Consider the following 20519-nt stretch of genomic DNA (forward strand, 5'->3'; position numbering starts at 1 on the left):
ATGACTCCTAACTTTCTAATATACTTGGAGTATCAATTGCTCACCATTCTCAGGATTGAAACTTGCTGTCAGTGAATGGAAACATTCTTATTTCTATCCAGAGGCTGAAAACCCGTCCTGAACTTCTGGTCTAGACAATCCTCTGTGAGCTATACAACCTGGATTCTAGGCTGATGCATTTTACTTGTAACAAACTGTGGATTTCTGATGCTGATGTATTTATCTAATAAGGGATTGCGTACGATTGATGGCTAAAAAACTGATCGATAAGAGACTACCCTATGGGTAATGTTTTTACCTGCTGCTTTTCTTTTTTACACTTTGCTCCATAAGCCGCAGCAATGATCAGTGACTGTAGCTTATCTGCCTTGTCTACTGGAATCTGGCTAGTCTGAAATACATCTCCTATCTCATCAGCGCTCTTTCTTCCATACTTTAAACTGCAGCTCGGCTTGTTCTGATTGGCTGCAGTGAATAAGCACGAGCTCACCAAGCAAGACAAGAAGTCCGTGCCTAAAGAAGTGATTCCCATAACCACAAGGACAAAACGACGCAGCAAAGACGTTCTCCTAATTGCTGGGGAATGACAGCGCCTTGGCATCTCCTCAGGGTAACGTGGACTCCGTCCAATATGACGGTCTTATCTAGTCCTGAAATCGTGCTGTAACTAAGATCGCTGCTGAAGTAGTGAAGTGAGATGTGAGGACTATTAATGATGTCCTTATTAGGACTACTTCTTCCCACCCAGATAATGACTTTGTCATTGGGGACTGCTCCCTTTTATTATTCATTGATGTAATTAACCGTCTTGAGAAAATGGTGTAAAAATAAATGAAAGCCGAGCACCCACCCGACTGGCCCACTGCTCGATTATTTCTAGATTATCCCAATAACACAGTAACCTTACTAATGATTTATAGCAGTCCAAGATTAGTCCTCAAGCATTCTGTAGCCTGGTATGTGTGTAGTAGTGATGTCACAGATGCCAGGGATATTATGCCTTACATGGTATCTCTAAAAATAAGGAGGTTCTAAATGGCTTGTCCACTTAGAATAACCCCTATCTCTTAGTAGTGTCTCCCAACAATAAGGCGATCACTTGGTGTCCAGCGATCAGCTGTAACATGGGGGGGGGGGGGGAATCTGGAAGCAAGTGGGGGGGGCATAGTCATTGAAGTTTTGTGGATCCGTGGGGGTCCCAGGTCCACCCTGATCAGACATTGAAGGTCTCTCTTAAGGATAAGCTATCAATGTGTTTTCTCGGAAACCCCAGAATTCTAATTAACCACTATGCAAATATATTCTAATCATCCGCTGCCTATTCTGGGAATTGTGGCTTCCTAGCTCGATAACATTGGACATATTTGCGGTGATTTTGTTTGCTGTTCCGCTAATTGGTGTTTGGCCGACCGCCAGGCTATGAATATCATGGAGAAGCGATACATGGAGGTTCCCCTGGTTAAATCTGTTGTACAATGTGTGGCTTGTTGTGTGTCAGTGACGCAGTTTGTGATTGGGTGCCCAGAGACGAGCCGGCGGTGTGAGCGAGGCGCTTGTCTGCATGTAGCGGTTGTTAGCGTGCCAGGAAACCTATACACCTGTTTCACACGCAAGGCAGGGCCCACGCAGGCGAAGACTTGTAGGAAGAGAACAATGCTGCGCATTGTTGTAGAAGCACCTGGGCCATCCCCGGGGATCACTCAGCGCTTGTCAGAGGCTTCGAGACACACACACAAAGCCGAGCGTAGAGCCCCGGGCACAGCGGATCATCTCTCCTTAACACGCAAGGTGTCAGTCAGGGCCCTGCAGCCTGTTTACATGGAACGTCACGTGGGAAGGAATGGGTGTCACACACCAAGAGAGTAGACCAAAAATCCTGGATAGCTGAAGAGGAGGGCAGCAGTATTGTGCAGGTGTCGCACAAGCAATCAGATCCCAGCGATCACTTTTCAGATCTCCTTCAACCGGATTTGTTGCTATGGGTAATAGCTTCACTTTTCCTTTTTTTTTAATTTTTATAAATCCCCCTCCCTTTTTGTTTTTTTTATTTAATCACCAATTGTAAGATCTCTGCTTGCTGCCAGTGCATGAGAACGTTCTGTTTTAGATCCAGATGCTAAAAACGGTAAAGCTAATACATAATAATAAGCTGAGGGTTTGTTACACTTGTATTCTGTGTAGACAATCCTCTGTGAGCTAAATATCAGCAGCACAAATCCCCCTACTGTCCTGATAGTTTGCTACACTGTATCAGTGAAGGTAAAAAGTATTCGCCTAGAGTCCATCCTGCTTACATTGTAGCAAATTCACTGCTTGGAGAAGTATTTGGTTTGAATGGGGTTTTAGCCTCTGCATGTAAGCAACAATGTTCCCATTCACAGACCGCAAGCACATGTTTTTAACCCCCTTCCTGACATTTACACTACCGTTCAGAAGTTTGGGGTCACCCACACAATTTTGTGTTTTCCATGAAAACTCACACTTATATTTATCAAATGAGTTGCAAAATGACTAGAAAATATAGTCAAGACATTGACAAGGTTAGAAATAATGATTTTCTCCTTCAGACTTTGCTTTGGTCTTGGAATGCTCCATTTGCAGCAATTACAGCATTGCAGACCTTTGGCGTTCTAGCTGTTAATTTGCTGAGGTAATCGGGAGAAATTTCACCCCATGATTCCAGAAGCCCCTCCCACAAGTTGGATTGGCTTGATGGGCACTTCTTGCGTACCATACGGTCAAGCTGCTCCCACAACAGCTCTATGGGGTTGAGATCTGGTGACTGCGCTGGCCACTCCATTACAGATAGAATACCAGCTGCCGGCTTCTTCCCTAAATAGTTCTTGCATCATTTGGAGGTGTGCTTTGGGTCATTGTCCTGTTGTAGGATGAAATTGGCTCCAATCAAGCGCTGTCCACAGGGTATGGCATGGTGTTGCAAAATGGAGTGATAGCCTTCCTTATTCAAAATCCCTTTTACCTTGTACAAGTCTCCCACTTTACCAGCACCAAAGCAACCCCAGACCGTCACATTACCTCCACCATGCTTGACAGATGGCGTCAGGCACTCTTCCAGCATCTTTTCAGTTGTTCTGCGTCTCACAAATGTTCTTCCGTGTGATCCAAACACCTCAAACTTCGATTCGTCTGTCCATAACACTTTTTTCCAATCTTCCTCTGTCCAATGTCTGTCTGCTTTTGCCCATATTAATCTTTTCCTTTTATGAGCCAGTGTCAGATATGGCTTTTTCTTTGCCACTCTGCCCTGAAGGCCAGCATCCCGGAGTCGCCTCTTCACTGTAGACGTTGACACTGGCGTTTTGCGGGTACTTTTTAATGAAGCGGCCAGTTGAGGACCTGTGAGGCGTCTATTTCTCAAACTGGAGACTCTAATGTACTTGTCTTGTTGCTCAGTTGTGCAGCGGGGCCTCCCACTTCTCTTTCTACTCTGGTTAGAGCCGGTTTGTGCTGTCCTCTGAAGGGAGTAGTACACACCGTTGTAGGAAATCTTCAGTTTCTTGGCAATTTCTCGCATGGACTAGCCTTCATTTCTAAGAACAAGAATAGACTTTCGAGTTTCACATGAAAGCTCTCTTTTTCTAGCCATTTTGAGAGTTTAATCGAACCCACAAATGTAATGGTCCAGATTCTCAACTAGCTCATAGGAAGGTCAGTTTTATAGCTCCTCTAAACAGCAAAACTGTTTACAGCGGTGCTAACATAATTGCACAAGGGTTTTCAAGTGTTTTCTAATCATCCCTTAGCCTTCTAACACAGTTAGCAAACACAATGTACCATTAGAACACTGGAGTGATGGTTGCTGGAAATGGGCCTCTATACACCTATGTAGATATTGCATTAGAAACCAGACGTTTGCAGCTAGAATAGTCATTTAGCACATTAACAATGTATAGAGTCAGTCAATGGACCAAAAAAAAAATCGTTTTATGTCGCCATATTCTGAGATCCATAACTTATTTTCTAACAATTAGTTTTTTCTTCGCAATAAAACAGATCGAAAAATCAAAAAGTGATGACATTTGGAAGGTGGGAGTAAAAAAATGAAAACCCGAAAAATGGATATTGAGACGGTATTGGAAGCAGCAGCAAGACCTTATCTGCCATAATTCAGACGTACACAAAAATTGTGCAGTTTTTAGGGCATTCTCCATCCCTCACGATTTTCTTGCGGGTTCCCTCCCATTGACTTTAGTGGAGATGATTATCTGGAATCTTCTCGGCACTGGACAGATGTGACAAGGTGATTATGGGGCAGGCTCGTTTACTACAGTCCTCCTCTCCTCTGGCTGATAACAGGGAGAAATAGTTTGTGTTATATCATCTAGCAGATGAAGTGTGGACAGACAGGCGGTTTAGTGTCTCATTATAGTTGACATTGTCTAGACTGTCGCAGGACTGACGGGCAGTGATGTTAGGACTGTCATTTGTCTGTGCGGTTTACAATGGACGAGGCTCCGGAGACATAACAGTGAGAATGTAAAGAATGGCAGATGTAATTGATGATGGTTGTATAGAAAGTGACAGGTGACAATCTCCCCGCGCCGTCTGTACGTCAGGGTTAAGCTCGGCACTTTCATTCCTTAAGTGGTTGATGTGGGAGAGGTGCAGAAACCCCGCACTGAGTACAGTCTAGTGACTATCAGCCTGGCTGTGACCGATGTATGAACTAGTGGCGAATCCTCCAAATCTTCACACCATTAAACTGAATGTCTCGGAATCCTTCGACTTTTTATTTTGCCAATAGTTAGAGCTGATTTTTGTAAGGATGGGGGTCACACCAGTGGTAAAACAATAGGGGGTGCAGAGGATAACCGTCTTTATCAGCTGTGAGACCAGTGTGAACAGAGCCTTACTGTCTGCACACCATACTTCATCTCATATTTGCACATCGTACCTGTGAATGCTGTAAGATATCTACTGTTTCTAACAAATAGATTCCCTGCCTGTGGACTAACATCACGCTCGTTCCCAATAATTGCCCTGTGTAAACATCTGCTGATCGCATGGTTTATGCAGCAGAAAATCTCATCATTGTCGGCAGCACATCGTGGTGTAAACGGAGACGCGCCAATGTCTCGTTGATTGGCGCTCGTTTACACGGCCCACGTCGGATCATGTAAGCGGCTCCTTAGCCTACATGGATTTCTGCAAATCCCACTCAGATCTATGGATTAGATCTTGTAGTTGCGGAAATTTCTGTAACCAATCTGCCACATGTGAACTGACACTTTGTGTGGAGGGAGCATTATGTTATCGCCCTACGTTTAGCAAGTATGTTGGGAAAGTGCCCAACATACACACTCAATGTTTCCATAGGGCTCCATTAGCCCTACGGAGACTAAAACCGTGTCATTTTGGTCCCTGTCGGGCCGGTATATCTCATTATGGTTTTTTTGTGTTTGTTTGGAGAATGCAATAATTTAGTAGTCTATGCTATTCCATCCTGAGGGATCTTACAAAAATACATATACTGGGCAGTATGCATCTGTTTTTTTTTTTATTTTATTTTTTATTTTTTTTAACATGGGACCTCATGGGTGAGCAATGCCGCTGTATGGCATCCTTCACAGGCTAAATATATACAGGGTGGGCCATTTATATGGATACACCTAAATAAAATGGGAATGGTTGGTGATATTAACTTCCTGTTTGTGGCGGCCATTTTGAAGTCGGCCATTTTGTATCCAACTTTAGTTTTTTCAATGGGAAGAGGGTCATGTGACATATCAAACTTATGGAGAATTTCACAAGAAAAACAATGGTGTGCTTGATTTTAACGTTACTTTATTCTTTCATGAGTTATTTACAAGTTTCTGACTACTTATAAAATGTGTTCAAAGTGCTGCCCATTGTGTTGGATTGTCAATGCAACCCTCTTCTCCCACTCTTCACACACTGATAGCAACACCGCAGAAGAAATGCTAGCACAGGCTTCCAGTATCCGTAGTTTCAGTTGCTGCACATCTCGTATCTTCACAGCATAGACAATTGCCTTCAGATGACCCCAAAGATAAAAGTCTAAGGGGGTCAGATCGGGAGACCTAGAGGGCCATTCAACTGGCCCACGACGACCAATCCACTTTCCAGGAAACTGTTCATCTAGGAATCCTGACACCCATAATGACATAAATAACTCATGAAAGAATAAAGTAACGGTAAAACCAAGCACACCATTGTTTTTCTTGTGAAATTCTCGATAAGTTTGATGTGTCACATGACCCTCTTCCCATTGAAAAAACTAAAGTTGGATACAAAATGGCCGATTTCAAAATGGCCTCCATGGTCAACACCCAGCTTAAAAAGTTTCCCCCCTCCCATATACTAATGTGCCACAAACAGGAAGTTAATATCACCAACCATTCCCATTTTATTTAGGTGTATCCATATAAATGGCCCACCCTGTACATCAGCAAAGCACCCGACATCACTGTCCATCTATGGACTGTGATGTCAGGAGTTTCTCAATGCCAAAGTCCCGGGGTACAGCATCAGAAGCGCTCTGGCTGCAGACTTTGGCCCTGGGAAGCTCCTGATATCACTGCTAAATGACGTCAGCGGTTTCTGGGCACACGGCTTCCGGTTAGCGCTCTGCCTGAGGAGTTCGGGAGACACATCCCACTGTAAACCCATACAGTGGGATACCATTCAGCCTTCTGTATATGTTTGGACTCTTCCCAATGTACACTTCCGACGAAAAGCTATAACGTGATGTGAACAGTGCCTAAGAAAGAAACCCCCCTAGATCACTTGATTTTTCATCAATGTGGGTCCTGTCACAGTAATAAATTGTAAGGGACATATACATGTATACTAGTCCTTCTCAATGAATTAGAATATCATCAAAAAGTAAACTTATTTCAATAATTCTATTCAAAAAGTGCCTCTCATATATTCTATAGATTAATTACACACAGACCAAACGTTGCCAAAAGTACCAATACCCTGTGTAATAACCACAGTATCACTGCGCTTGATTGGCCAACCCCATAGAGCATCTATAGGGTATTGTCAAGAGGAAGATGAGACACCAGACCCAACAATGCAGACGAGCTGAAGACCGCTATCAAAGCAACCTGGGCCTCCATAACACCTCAGCAGTGCCACAGGCTGATCGCCTCCATGCCACGCCGCATTGATAACACCTCAGCAGTGCCACAGGCTGATCGCCTCCATGCCACGCCGCATTGATAACACCTCAGCAGTGCCACAGGCTGATCGCCTCCATGCCACGCCGCATTGATAACACCTCAGCCGTGCCACAGGCTGATCGCCTCCATGCCACGCCGCATTGATAACAACTCAGCAGTGCCACAGGCTGATCGCCTCCATGCCACGCCGCATTGATAACACCTCAGCAGTGCCACAGGCTGATCGCCTCCATGCCACATTGATAACACCTCAGCCATGCCACAGGCTGATCGCCTCCATGCCACGCCGCATTGATAACACCTCAGCAGTGCCACAGGCTGATCGTCTCCATGCCACGCCGCATTGATAACACCTCAGCAGTGCCACAGGCTGATCGCCTCCATGCCACGCCGCATTGATAACAACTCAGCAGTGCCACAGGCTGATCGCCCCCATACTACGCCGCATTGATGCAGAGTCGGAGCCCCAACCAAGTATTGAGGGCAGATACTGGACAGACTTTTCAGTAGAACAACAAATCATATTTCAAATCGGGATTATATAATATTCTAATTTTCTGAGAAACTCAATTCTGGGTTTTCTGTGACTGTTCGACATGATCATCCACATAAAAAGAAAAAAATGCTGGAAATAGATCCCTCTGTGTGTAATGAATCTATAGAATATACGAGACACACTTTTTGAATTTAATTACTGAACTGAAAACTTTTTGATCTTCTAATTCATTGAGAAGGACTATCGTTTAGGGAGTAGATTCAGGTACTTGAGTTATTTTCTAGCAATATTATGTAGAAAACCTTTTTACTTCATTTATTACATCATAACTTGTGACATGATGAGATTTTTAGTTCATGAGAAGAACCAATGCGAAGTTGAACTTGTTCTGAAGAAATAGATTTAGGCTTCGTTCACACCCGCATCTGTGTGTTTCGTGGTTCTGCTCTGTCAGAGGAGCAGAATTAGTGACTAACTGAGGCAACGGTTCCGTTGTCCGATTGGTAGCAGCAGCGGCCATCAGAACCCATTGACTTTAATTGTTCCGTTGGCTTTCTGTCGTTTTCCCGGAGATGATACAGCAGCATGCTGCGCTATTTTCTCCGGTAATCTCTGCAGATCTGCGACGTCCTAATGAAGCCTCCAATGCAGATGTGAACGAAGCTTAAAGGCCTCATTCACGGCTGTGATTTTTGGGTCGGCCAGGAGCGGTGTGTCACCCGCAAACCGTACACCTGGCCGCGTCCATTATTTTTGATGAGCCTGGACCGCAGAACACCGTTCTTTCTGTGGTTCAGGCTCCTAGGCCATGCACGGACCGTGGAAACCACAAAATCGACCATTGATTTTAATGGGAGGCAGAGGCTTTTTTTTTTTTTTTCCAGGGCGGCTTTTGGCCACTCGTAGGAATAATAAGCGGTAGGTGTGGCCTCTCTGGCCACGGTTTCCGCCTTTGAGCCCTGATTGAAATCAGTGGGAGACAGAAGAAACCTGCATCGCTCGCTTCTGAGCATGTTTTTTTTTTGCCACGGGCGAAAAACATTCCCAAAAAAGCGTAGGCTGTTCAAAATCAACCGACGGGCTGATTTAATATTTTACGCTGCCCGTGTAAATGGGATGCGGTGCCAACATTCAGTAGATTGTACTGTCCTCATACACTTTATATTGGCCTATGTAAAGGGCACCGATTTGACATCTAATTATCAGCGATTGGTGCTTGTTATGGGCACACATCCACCTGTGTAAACCCAGCTTTAAAGGGGTATTCCCATCTAAGACCACAAATGTTTGATAGGTGCCGGTCCGAGTGCTGGTAACGGAGGTTACCCAAACCTGTCCTGCGCCTCTATGTGGGGAATCAATAGAGAGATGTCCATGGACGTGTGCGTGGCTCTTTCCATTGATACCTATGGGAATGTTTCAGTAACTACCATTGGAATCAATGGAGAAAGACGCACACGTGCGCACGGCCACCTCCCCATTGATTTGACCTTTTGATATGCCCGTATAAAGTGTATGCACAATAGAAACATGTTGACGACAAAGTCAATTCTGTCGTCTTAGATGTAATTGAATAAACCCCTCGCTCGCTGCATTAGAATTCCGTTATTTTTAATGCTACAAAATATATGGAAGGGGACGAAGCCTGTGAAAGCGACCAGAGTCGTGTTAGGCAGATCTGCTTGACTTTGCACAGCAGTGCTAGTTCCGGCTTGAAGTAATTCAGGTGTACGGACGTGAGCCAACAGTTTTCCCAGACCCGTTCTTTCCTGGATCTTACAAGAATAGCAGCATTGTTCCTGTGCGTGCAGAGCTCCTGCTTGGCTTTTGGGTTCCTCCCTTGCTCACAAACCACAATTCCACCCAGCTGCACCTTGTCCCTTCTGTCTGCCTTGCTCTCTTTTGGCATCAGGTAAATCTAGGCATCTTGCACGCGATCCCCGGGGAAAGTGAGGGAGGGAAGTGAGGTTTCCACATTACTGTAACATGCTCCCCCTCGGCACACCTCCCTGTACATGTGTTCTCTAAAAGAAAGGGAAAGGCAAAAAAAGAAAGCGCATTCCTCTGCACTGACTCAGCACTTGTGTGAACCAAGAGCCAATATTAACCCAGTGCCTGCTGTGCTTTCCTATGCAGCCGGTATACTTTTTGCAATGGCAGTTTGATGGTAACAGTTCCATATGTTGTGGTATACGTCAAACGGATGCCCTACATGAAATGTGAATAGTCTTAGTTCAGTGTTCCAAAAGAAATCATTCCTGAGTAGGTGCAGCACAAGAGAAGTTCTGCAGACTGGAGTGAGAGAGCTGGATGGTCAGAAGTTAGTAAGTCTATTTGACCACACTCCATGTAATAGTATTGGGGTGCCTGCTTAGGGTTTGAACTAGCCTAAATATTCCAAAAAGAAAATAGGCGGCAGTCTTAACTTTTTGCTGCTTAAATAAGCAGAGTGCGTTCCAGTTTTTGTGAAAACCACACTATAAAAACCATTGGTATTAAAGTACCAAACTTTTCAGTATAAGCTGTGAGGAATAACACTTTCCCCCTCCTCTGTCCATAGACTTCTATGGCTAGATGTTACCTGATCCCTTTGTGAGCTGATTGTCCGTCTTGCCTTTAACCCCTTAAGGACACAGCCTGTTTTTGCCTTATGGACCAGGCCATTTTTTTCAAAACTGACATGTCACTTTATGTGGTAATAACGCCGTAATGCTTTCAACTAGCCAAATGATTCTGAGATTGTTTTCTTGTGACACACTGGACTTTAAGTTAGTGGTAAAATTTGGTTGATACATTGTGTTTATTTGTAAAAAAAACAAAACACAAATTTAGAGGAAATTTGTAAAAATTAGCATTTTTCAAATGTTTAATGTATCTGCTTGTAAGAGAGATAGTTATACCACACAAAATAGTTAGTAGTTCACATATCACATAGGTCTACTTTTATGTTGGCATTGTTTTTTGAACATTCTTTTCTTTTTCAAGGACATTACAAGGTTTAGCACTGTAGCAGCAATTCCTCACAATTTCAATAAAATTTCATTAGGCTATTTTTTTTAGGGACAAGTTCTAAAGTGACTTTGAGGGCCTTATATATTATAAACCCCACATAAATCACCCCATTTTAAAAACCTAATCCCTCAAAGAATTACAGCAAAGTGGAGGTGAAATTGACCAATTTTTTTTTTTGGGCAGAAAATCCATTATTTTTTTTTTTTTTATGCAGCGCAGAAGGTTTTAACAGAGAAACGTTACTCAATATTTATTGCCCAAGTTCTACAGTTTTTAGAAATATCTCATATGTGGCCCTAGAGTGGTAATGGATTGAAACACCGGCCTCAGAAGCAGAGCATTAAGGATTTAGGGGCCTCCTTTTTATTAGACTGTATTTTAGGTACCATGTCAGGTTTGAAGGGCTCTTGTGGTACCAAAACGGTAGAAACCCCCCAAAAGTGACCCCATTTAGGAAGCTACACCCCTCAAGGAAATTATCTAGGGTTATAGTGAGCATTTTGACCCCACAGGTTTTTGCAGAAATTATTGGAAGTAGGCCGCGAAAATGAAAATCAACATTTTTTTTTCAATAATATGTAGGTTTAGCTCTTTTTTTCATTTCCACGAGAAGTAATGCAGAAAAAACACCAACATTTGTAGGGCAGTTTCTCCAGAGTATAAAAATACCCCACGTGTTGTCATAAACGGCTGTTTGGAGACACTGCAGGGCTCAGAAGGGAAGAAGTGCTATTTGGCATTCAGATTTTGCTGGATTGGTTTGTGGAGGCCATGTCGCCTTTGCAAAGGCCTTGAGGGCCTAAAACAGTGGGAACACCCCAAAAGTGACCCCATTTAAGAAACTACACCCCTCAAGGAACTTATCTAAGGGTATAGTTAGCTTTTGACTCCACAGGGTTTTTGTCTGAATTTATTTGAATTAGGCCGTATTTACTGGTATTTCAATATATAATGTGGGGACATGTGTATGTTGTGAAGACCAAATCAGAGTATAATAAAAGGGTACATGAATAATAAAATTAATAATTCAACCCTTGAAGCAATCCTTTATGCACAGGCCAGGTGTGGCACTGATAAGTGGTTTCCCTTCTTATGCCCCTTTTGTTATACACTCTGCACCTTTTTTGGGATCTTCCCTTCTTTGCAGTTTAGGGAACGATGCCGTCAAAGTGTTGCCCTGGTACAATACGGGCGCCCTCACTTTCAGCAGATGTGTTTGGGCCCTCCCCTGCCTGGTTTTCAAACACAAGCACCTTGATAATCTTCTCCTGAAAATTAAGGAATGACACTGTTCCGGCCTGCACATTTGGCTAGCACGTAAGCGTTCTACAATGCCATCTGTACCATGCGCATGGCCAGCTTTTTGTACCACACCCTTGTTTTTCTCATGGCACTATAGGGCTTCAGCACTTCATGTGAGATCAACCCCTCCCATGTACTTGTTCTAGCCCACGATGCAATCTGGTTTGTGGGTCACTGTGGCAGTACATCGTACAGGGATAGGGGTGCTGCTGTTCCCATTTATTGTGGTCAAGAGAAGGACATCCCGCTTGTCCTTATATTTGACGAACAGCACGTTCTTGCTGCATAGTGCCCTGCTCTCACCCCTTCTGACACGTTGGCCAAGCGGTGTTTTAGAGAGGCCTCTCTGGTTTTTTGCGCACCTTCCCGCATGCTGCAGTATTTCTGGTGGAGAGGCATTTAAATAGTGGGACGCTGGTATAGAAGTTATCCATGTAAAGGGGGTAACCCTGGTCCAGTAGTGGGTGCACCAAATCCTACACTATTTTCCCACTTAACTCTCAGGACAGGGGGGTATTCTGGGGGTTCAAACCTGGAGTCCTTCCCTTCATAAACCCAAAACTTTTAGGTGTACCCTGAGCTGCTCTCGCACAGCTTGTACATTTTTATCCCATACCTCGCCCTCTTACTGGGCAGGTATTGGCGGAATTTTAGCCTACCTTTAAAATGTACAAGGGACTCGTCTATTACAATGTTCTTTTGGGGGGTGTACACTTCTTGAAATTTGCTGCAGAACTGATTAATTACTGGCCTGATTTTGAATAGGCCGTCATATGTGGGGTCATCATGGGGTGGGCACTGTGCAGCATTATTATAATGCAGAAATTTAAGGATAGCTTTAAAGCGAGTCCGGGGCATTGAGATGCGGTAAATTGGGGTGTTGTATAAAACATCTGTACTCCAGTATTGTCTGATCTGTGGCTTCTTTACTAGCCCCATATGTTGCACAAGGCCCCAAAATTTGAGCATCTCCGCTGCATCTACGGGGTCCTCTTGAAGGGTCTAGCATATGACGTGGAGTTCTGGGTAATAAATTGGTCTGGGCCACCATCAAATTCATTAAATCCTCAGTGAAGAAAACCTTAATAAAATCTATTTCTGTGAGGCCTTCAGTCTGAAAATGAGTTCCTGAGCTGCCTATGAATTCGGGGATCTGAGGCTCATAATTCTCGGGGGGCGGGTTCCACACGGGATCTGTTATCTGGGGGGTTGCTTCAGCTGATGTCCTGGGTCGCCTTTGTGGGGGCTCATCATTGGATGATGATGATGAGGAGGACAAGATGTATGGGGCGAATTCCTCTTCTCATTCGCTGGCGGAATCCGTGTCGGAGGCCAGGATGGCGTATGCCTCCTCTACTGAATTAGACTCTTTGGAATGATTGGGATATTTTTATTAGGGGGGGGGGGGTATAGTGTTTGAACACGTGTATTTCAAAATTTGCTGAATAAGAAAAAAAATGGAAGTATAAAAACTACAGCAGTCAATTTAGGCTAAAACTATAAAACTACGCTATGTAAAATTTAGTGAACGAACTTCAGTAAAAAACTGTCCGTCACTAACTGACGCTAAATCTTTAACACTATATATTATTGCAAAAAAAACGGGAGTATGAAAAGTATATGCCAGTAAATTTAGACTAAAACTCTAAAGCTACAGTAACCACTAAATGTAGCACTATATTTTAGACAAAAACTGTAGTATAAGAAATATACCACAGTAAATTGCCACTAAATTTAGAAAATTTGCATAGCTAAAACGACCTAAAATGTTGTCATTTTTTTTTATTATAAAACGGACGCTAACCTATATGTCCGTTACCTGAACGTCCTACCTATGCAGGTACTAGCTACACCGAACTATATTTTATTTTCGTTTTTTACAGTTTTATATATAAAAAAAAAGGCCCCAAAAAACCTGCGTCAACAAATTATCACTGAGGCTGATTATAGACTCTCGGTGGCTGCAGGGTGCACACACGGAGATGGTGCAAAACAGTCCCCAAAAAAAAAGTCCTGTGCCAAAAATTGCTGATCAGCGGATGTATACGGACGAGGGGGGTGGGGGACAGGACTGGGAAATTCAGGAATCACTAGTGCTGCAGCTAAAAAACAAAAAAATCGGCAGCAGCGCAGTTGATGATGATGATCAGTATTTGTGATCACACAGCAAGATGCAGAAGATGACGATCGCACCACAGAAGGCCTCAGCAATGGTAAGCATTCGGTTCACAGACTTACACACCAGCTCTGCTCACCGTTCCAAAACGGAATGAGGTGGGCAGAGCTGGTGCAGTGTATTTGAAACCCCATGGCTATGATTGGTCGGTCTATGCAGAACGACCAATGGCAGTGATATGGGGGGGTGGCACCATCACAAGTACATGGCAGGGATTGGTGCAGTCCTAGACAGCACCAATCCCCACCGTATCACTGTGCCCCAGTTAAAGGTTATAGCCGCAAAAAGGTGCGATTGGCCAGTCTGAACTGACCGACCAATCACAGCGATCGCCGATGCAGGGGGGAGCGCCACGTGTAAAGCTGGCCTGCTGTTAGGGATAGCAGCCATCTTTACTCTGTCACCGTGTCTTTAGACACAGTGACCACGTAACGCTCCAACGTACCCATACGTTGGATGTTGTTAAGGGGTTCAAGGGGACAGATTTGGCAGTAAATTCAGAGTGAGTGAACAGTTAGACCTTTTGGACACCACCGAGTTGGGGCCGTGAAAAACGGTCCATGTGTCAGACGGATTTCCTGGCCCAACCGCGTTACAGGTGATTGGGACTCCTGGTATCATAGACATGAATAAAATGATCCAGAACAGCAGTTCCGTGGGGTGGCAGGGTCTCCGAGCATCATAAATGTCTATGATGGCAGCAGTACCGTTAACCTGGATCGCGGTCGGGCTGGGAAATCCCACGGACTGAACTCGGTCATGTGTAAGAGGTGTTAGTAGGAGGGTGGAAGAGACGGAGGCGTTTTGTGTTATTCCGATATATTACAAAGTTTCTTCGATTGTACTATTAATTTATGCAAAGTTTATTGACCATTTAGATTTGACAATGTCAAAATCTGACTGTACATTCCCAGGTTTGTGTGTTTCTTTGGGTTCTCCGGTTTCCTATGAAGGGGAGAAATTAGATTATGAGCTCGGCTGTAAACAATGACTGGTGCCCCTTCATCCTCTGTGCTGTATAAACCATGAATAAGAAGAAGAGGAGAAAACCAGTAGGTGAAAGGGGTTGTACCAAGATTGCGCTCATGCCCCATTGCGTCACATAGTAAAAATTCAACAGATTGTGAGGCATCATTGGTAAAAAAATTGGCAGGTAAACGCTTGAAGAAGCGACATATTACTTATTTTTAATGAATTTTTGATTCAGCCGTGTAGAAATCCGCCTTTTATGAACTATTAAGCATATTTATGTCAATGGGAAACGCTTTGCAGGTGTATTTCAAGTGTGTTAGTGCATAATACAGTTTTACACACCGAAATACACCTATAGATACGCTGTGTTGAGTCCACATAAAAAAAAAAACCCAGCATGCTCTAACAGAGGCTGGATATCAGGCCAAGCTCTCCTCTAGACGCACGGCTTTCACTGCTTCTACAGGATAACTTGATCTGTACGGGTGTGTTCACATATGCAGGTTTTGTTCATGTTTTTGGAGCCAAAACAAGAAGTGGAGTATACTTTCCTACCTTTATGATCCACGCCTGGTGGTGGCTTCAAAACCTGTAAAAAAAAAAATATCCTGAACAAAACCTGCACATGTGAATACCCCCTGAATCGTACCCTCACGTGGCACATAGCAGCCTACAGTCTGAGGCACCATATTGCACACCGTGTTACCTGTCAAAATGCTCGTAGGCATCATGTCATAGTTTTACTCTTAGGGTATGGGTAACCAGTGTAATGGTGGACGGCGGCATCACTGTATTCATCACATGCTGTGTAGCATTCAGGGAGACTCTGTTGGAGCCAATTATTAGGGAATTACGGTATTGGAGGCAGGGAATGGCACTTTTTTCAGCAGTGTGAATGGCGAGGATGGAAACAGATATATATATTCATATGACTACAGACTGTCTCGCTCGTTCAGCACAATAAATATCAGAAAAGGGCAGACCACCTCTTGTAACATTAGCCAAGCCCTGGGGATGCGCTGCCAGCATAGCATTCAGGATGCTCTAGAAAGGAAGATTTCAGCCCCTGGTGACCCCGATACTGCTGCGCTTGCTTGCGGTTTTTTACCAATTTATGATCCCAATTTGAAATCGGTTCGGATTATCTCAAAGGCAAAATGGGGGACATGGAACCCCCCCCTTATCAGACGTTTAGAGCGTACATAACCTTTCTGAATAAGCGGTCCTGTGTGAACATGAGGAATAACACGATTTCTGACGTTATGACTTGTGCATTGTTTAGCAGTTTTCCCCTCTGCAGGCTCTCTCTAGGGCACCATGCATACCACGGTGCCCGTAATCGCGGTCCATATTTATGGTCAAGGCCGGCAGCGGACAGTCATCCGCATTTACGGGCCGTGCTCCCATTATAAAGTACAGGAACACGGTCCGTAAAATTAAAAAATAGGACATGTCTAATTTTTTACACAAGGTTTCTATGGCTCGGACACCTGCACGTAAATATATGTGAAGATGTCTGTCGGCCATAGAAATTAATGGGTCCGAAATTACGGTCGTGAGCATAGGGCCTTATACTCTGTTATCTCTGGTCTAGTGGGTAGGGCCTGACTGCTGTCATGTCTGCCAAACATTGCACCCCAACTCACCCCACCCTCAGAATTATCAGCATGGAGGACATTACACAGCCATATTGAGCAGTGTAGCTGTGAATCCATAGTAACTCTTACTATGAGCAGCGTCTCGGTGTCTCTCTGCCTCTCCCTCACCCTGCTGCCTTTCTTCCCCTCCCCATGGACTTTTATGGGCAGCTGTTGCCTGATCCCTGAGTAAGCTGATAGTCCATCAGGTCTTGAGGAGATAGATAATTTAGTAGTAAGTTCAGATTGTGTGAACAGTAAGAAGGTAGTGGGACCTGATAATTGGAGAAGAGGCATTTTTCACTAATAAGACCTCTTATAAAGTTTCTTATATTCGTTTTTACTATTGATTTATGCAACGTTTGTTCCTATTTAAGGCTCTGTTCACACTAGTGTCATGGCTTCCGTTCATATTGGAGCTATGACACCTATCTTAAGTCTTTTTTCAAATGGATCCTGACCCCATAAACTTATGTCTGTATGATTTTTGGCATTTTAGAAGCCAAGAAAAATGCAGCAGCCTATGCTATTCTTGCTATTGGAAACCCGGATAAAAACCTAAAAAATGCAAACGTGAAGAGAGCCTGACACATGTCCCGCCCATTGTTGGAATATCCTATATGTGTGTATGTATCTTGAAGGCGCAGGAGCAATACACTGTGTAGTTCTGGAATAGAAAGGCAGAACCGAGTACTGACCAATCTCCTGAGAAGTCAGTGGCCCTGGTGTAATGTCTAATGTCAGACGTCATAAGATGGGGGGCCTGGGAGCAGATACAGTAATGTCCTGGTGGCCACACACAAGTCCGTAGTGTAACTGAGCGCGCTGGATGCCGGTGACGCAGGGGCGCGTGTTTACTCTGCGGACATGAGGGCCCTGCTTGTTAGTTGTACAGCTAAGGAGTAGGAAAAATAACCCGATAGATCTGGACTCTGATTAGGAATTGGCTTGGTTATTATCGTATCTGATGTGGCATATTTGACGTGCAGGTCACCTCTACCGATGTGTGATCCTTCACTAATCTATCAGCGTCTGCCCGGGTCCTGTACTCCTACCGATTGTATCACAAGTGGCTGCGATTTTTAATTGTACAAATGAAACTTGTGTCCACTTGTAAGACTGTGTGGCGCACATAGAGCAACTGGTCTGCAACCTGTGGTGAAACTATAACTCCCAGCATGTCCTGATGGCCGGCCATGATTGCTAGGAACTACAGCTCTGAATCGATAGGTTCATTTCCAATGGACAGTGTTCAAAATCAAGGACAAACGACACAACGTAGAATACAGCTCCACAGCTTTATTTGGTCCATGAAATGCCTCATGTCCGTATCATATTCCACCCTGTGTAGTAGACAACGCATTGGGGGACATGTCCTTCAGTTCTTGTAAGGCAAACCATGTTCTCACTATAAAACACATATTGCTGGCCAAAGCATATAAATAAAAGCTACTAATAACGAATAAATATGAGGCTTCTGACTCCAGTTGTGGTCATGGGAAGATGTTCCCTGTGGGCAGCCTACTTGTTTTGTAGTGACATCTTCCATGCTTGATCTGTCCGGTAACTCGGCCAAATGTGAAGTCACGGCTCCTCTCCGGCTAAATGATAATATTTCCATATGCTTGTCACTGTCCTGGTTCTTACTCTGCACAGTAGTTTGTGCTTCAGAGCTGCTCTTCCTGATATAACTGCAGCCCAGAACTTACACTGTCTCCTCTCCGTGTTTGTCCATCTAGTGTATACTTCGGTACCTTCTGAGCGTGCTTGGATTAGTAATTGAGGGGGGCACACGTTAAATATCCAGAACGGACACTTCATTTATAATGTCCTAGAGAAAGAACCCTTTTAATAACATAAGGCAATTAGTGTTTCTGGTTTAATGACCCTGGAGCCAATAGTGACAGAAGAATCGAGAGACTTCACAGGAAGCAGCGACTTGGTGTAAGACCCTCTGTAACCCGTCACTACTCTGTGCAGGCGTCATCTTCTATGTATGGCTAAACTGAATATTGCTCTAAAAAGGCATCTAGAATAGTCTCGGGATCTGTTGCGGTCATCACGTCGGATGTGTGGCGTGCGGATGTGGGAAGGATGTTGTTGAGACATATGGCTTGAGCTACTTTATAAACTCTCAGGTTCTTCTGAGCAATGTCAAGCATCATCACATCTTGCTTGGCGCTACCATTGTAAGTCATGAATACAAAGCATAGGCTGGATTAATGTTGTCTACATGTGGTGGGGTGGATCATGCCTAGGGTAACCTCTATCAATTCATCTCGCCTAATAGTAAAATGGATACATTCGTGTTCAACGGTGTTGTAGCAGAATCACCAACCACAGGAATGGTGAGAATTGTCTGACCGCTGGGTGCCCCACCGATTGCGAGAACGAGTGTGTTAAACTCCCGATTCCTCCTCACTCCACCCCCAGCAATGAGGAGGAGCTTGAATGGAGCGGCACTGACCATCCTCCTCACTGCCATTAATTGGAGCAGCAGTTGAGCAACGGGGATTCGGAACCTCAGTTGTGGTAGTTGGTTGGGCCCTCAGCCAATTCTCATCCATCCAGTGGATAGGTGAGAAGGGTCGATTCTGGTACAACCCCTTTAATGTAGACACTGATATTGTTAAAGTCCAGTCTGTGAAACCATCAAGGAACTGTCATATTTTTAGTTTTCCCAAAAGCTGAGATTAACCAGTGACCACCATTTTAATGTCCCCCTCTCTCGCTTAACTTATCTTGTACTGATTGTGAGTTCCATCGTCATCCCGAGCTGTATTCTGCAAGCTGGAATTCTCCCTGATTAGTTTTTTCCTACACATTCCGATGGCATAAAGACTCTGTCTCCCAGAATGTAAATCAAGCTAAGTCTCTCCAGAGTGTATCACTGTATACAGTGGAGTTCAGAAAATCTGTTCTGGGTGCGTCTCTTGACAAGATTGTTGACTGTTTCCAAGAGCGAACACCAGAATTGTGAATGCAGCTCTGGAGTACAATACAGGCTGTAACTCTGGATCAGTACAAGATAAGTAGTAAGGTATCTACAAAGTTACTCTAAGCTTTTATGTAGAATAAATCTATATGTAAATGACATCCGAACATGAATTGATGCTTTAATTATTTATGAGCCACACGTGGTTTTTACACTAGATTCATGCTGCCAGGCGGCTCATCACCATCTATATCATATCAAGTAAACCCAACCAACAATATATAACACCTGTCAATACAACCCAACTTTCATTGCTACAGAAATCAACTCTGTGATTGGCCCTTGTATCATCCGTGCACCAATCGGCATTCATGTATAAAATCTACAATTCTTCAAAAAGTGTAAACATGTGAGACGTGGTGCCCAGCACCTCCTCCCGTTGTGTCCTCCGTCTTCTATTGTGTTGTTAACTCAGACCAACGTCCAAGGACATCATCACTACAAAGCCCAGAATACAGGTCCACGAAGCCAGCTTCCCATTGCCACTGCGATAAAAGGCAAAACAGGCCACAGTTAGTGCGTAGGTTCACATAGACGTGACGTGTAACGGGTCAGCGCGTGTATTATTGGACAACTGTAATGCTGTAACGTTACTTGGACACTATGTAAGTGTTTGGCCACATTCACGCGTGTAAATCTGTCCGTGTGTGTTGTGTTTTTGCAGTGCGGTGCGCTTCTTTTACGCACTTGCAAGCACTTTTTTTTTTGTTTCATGTAATTGATGGGTAAAACACGGACAGCACACGGATATGTATCCGTG

The 20519-nt window shown here is 44.1% G+C and overlaps 1 protein-coding gene and 1 long non-coding RNA gene across 9 annotated transcripts in view; one reads left to right on the plus strand and one right to left on the minus strand.

Moving 5' to 3' along the window:
• The window catches only part of LOC142665927 (uncharacterized), an 80271-nt gene that overhangs the window by 22327 nt on the left and 37425 nt on the right, over nt 1–20519 (plus strand). The gene's annotated exons all lie outside the window — the stretch shown is intronic.
• SLC39A11 (solute carrier family 39 member 11) overlaps nt 18044–20519 on the minus strand; it is a 367218-nt gene continuing 364742 nt past the window's right edge. For all 8 annotated transcript variants that reach the window (XM_075845738.1, XM_075845737.1, XM_075845744.1 and 5 more), the window contains one exon: nt 18044–20244. In XM_075845738.1, coding sequence (XP_075701853.1) covers nt 20166–20244 — 79 coding nt within the window. In that variant the 3' untranslated portion in view covers nt 18044–20165. The remainder of the gene's footprint in view (nt 20245–20519) is intronic.

The sequence above is a fragment of the Rhinoderma darwinii genome, chromosome 13, assembly GCF_050947455.1.
Source record: "Rhinoderma darwinii isolate aRhiDar2 chromosome 13, aRhiDar2.hap1, whole genome shotgun sequence".
NCBI lineage: Eukaryota > Metazoa > Chordata > Amphibia > Anura > Rhinodermatidae > Rhinoderma > Rhinoderma darwinii.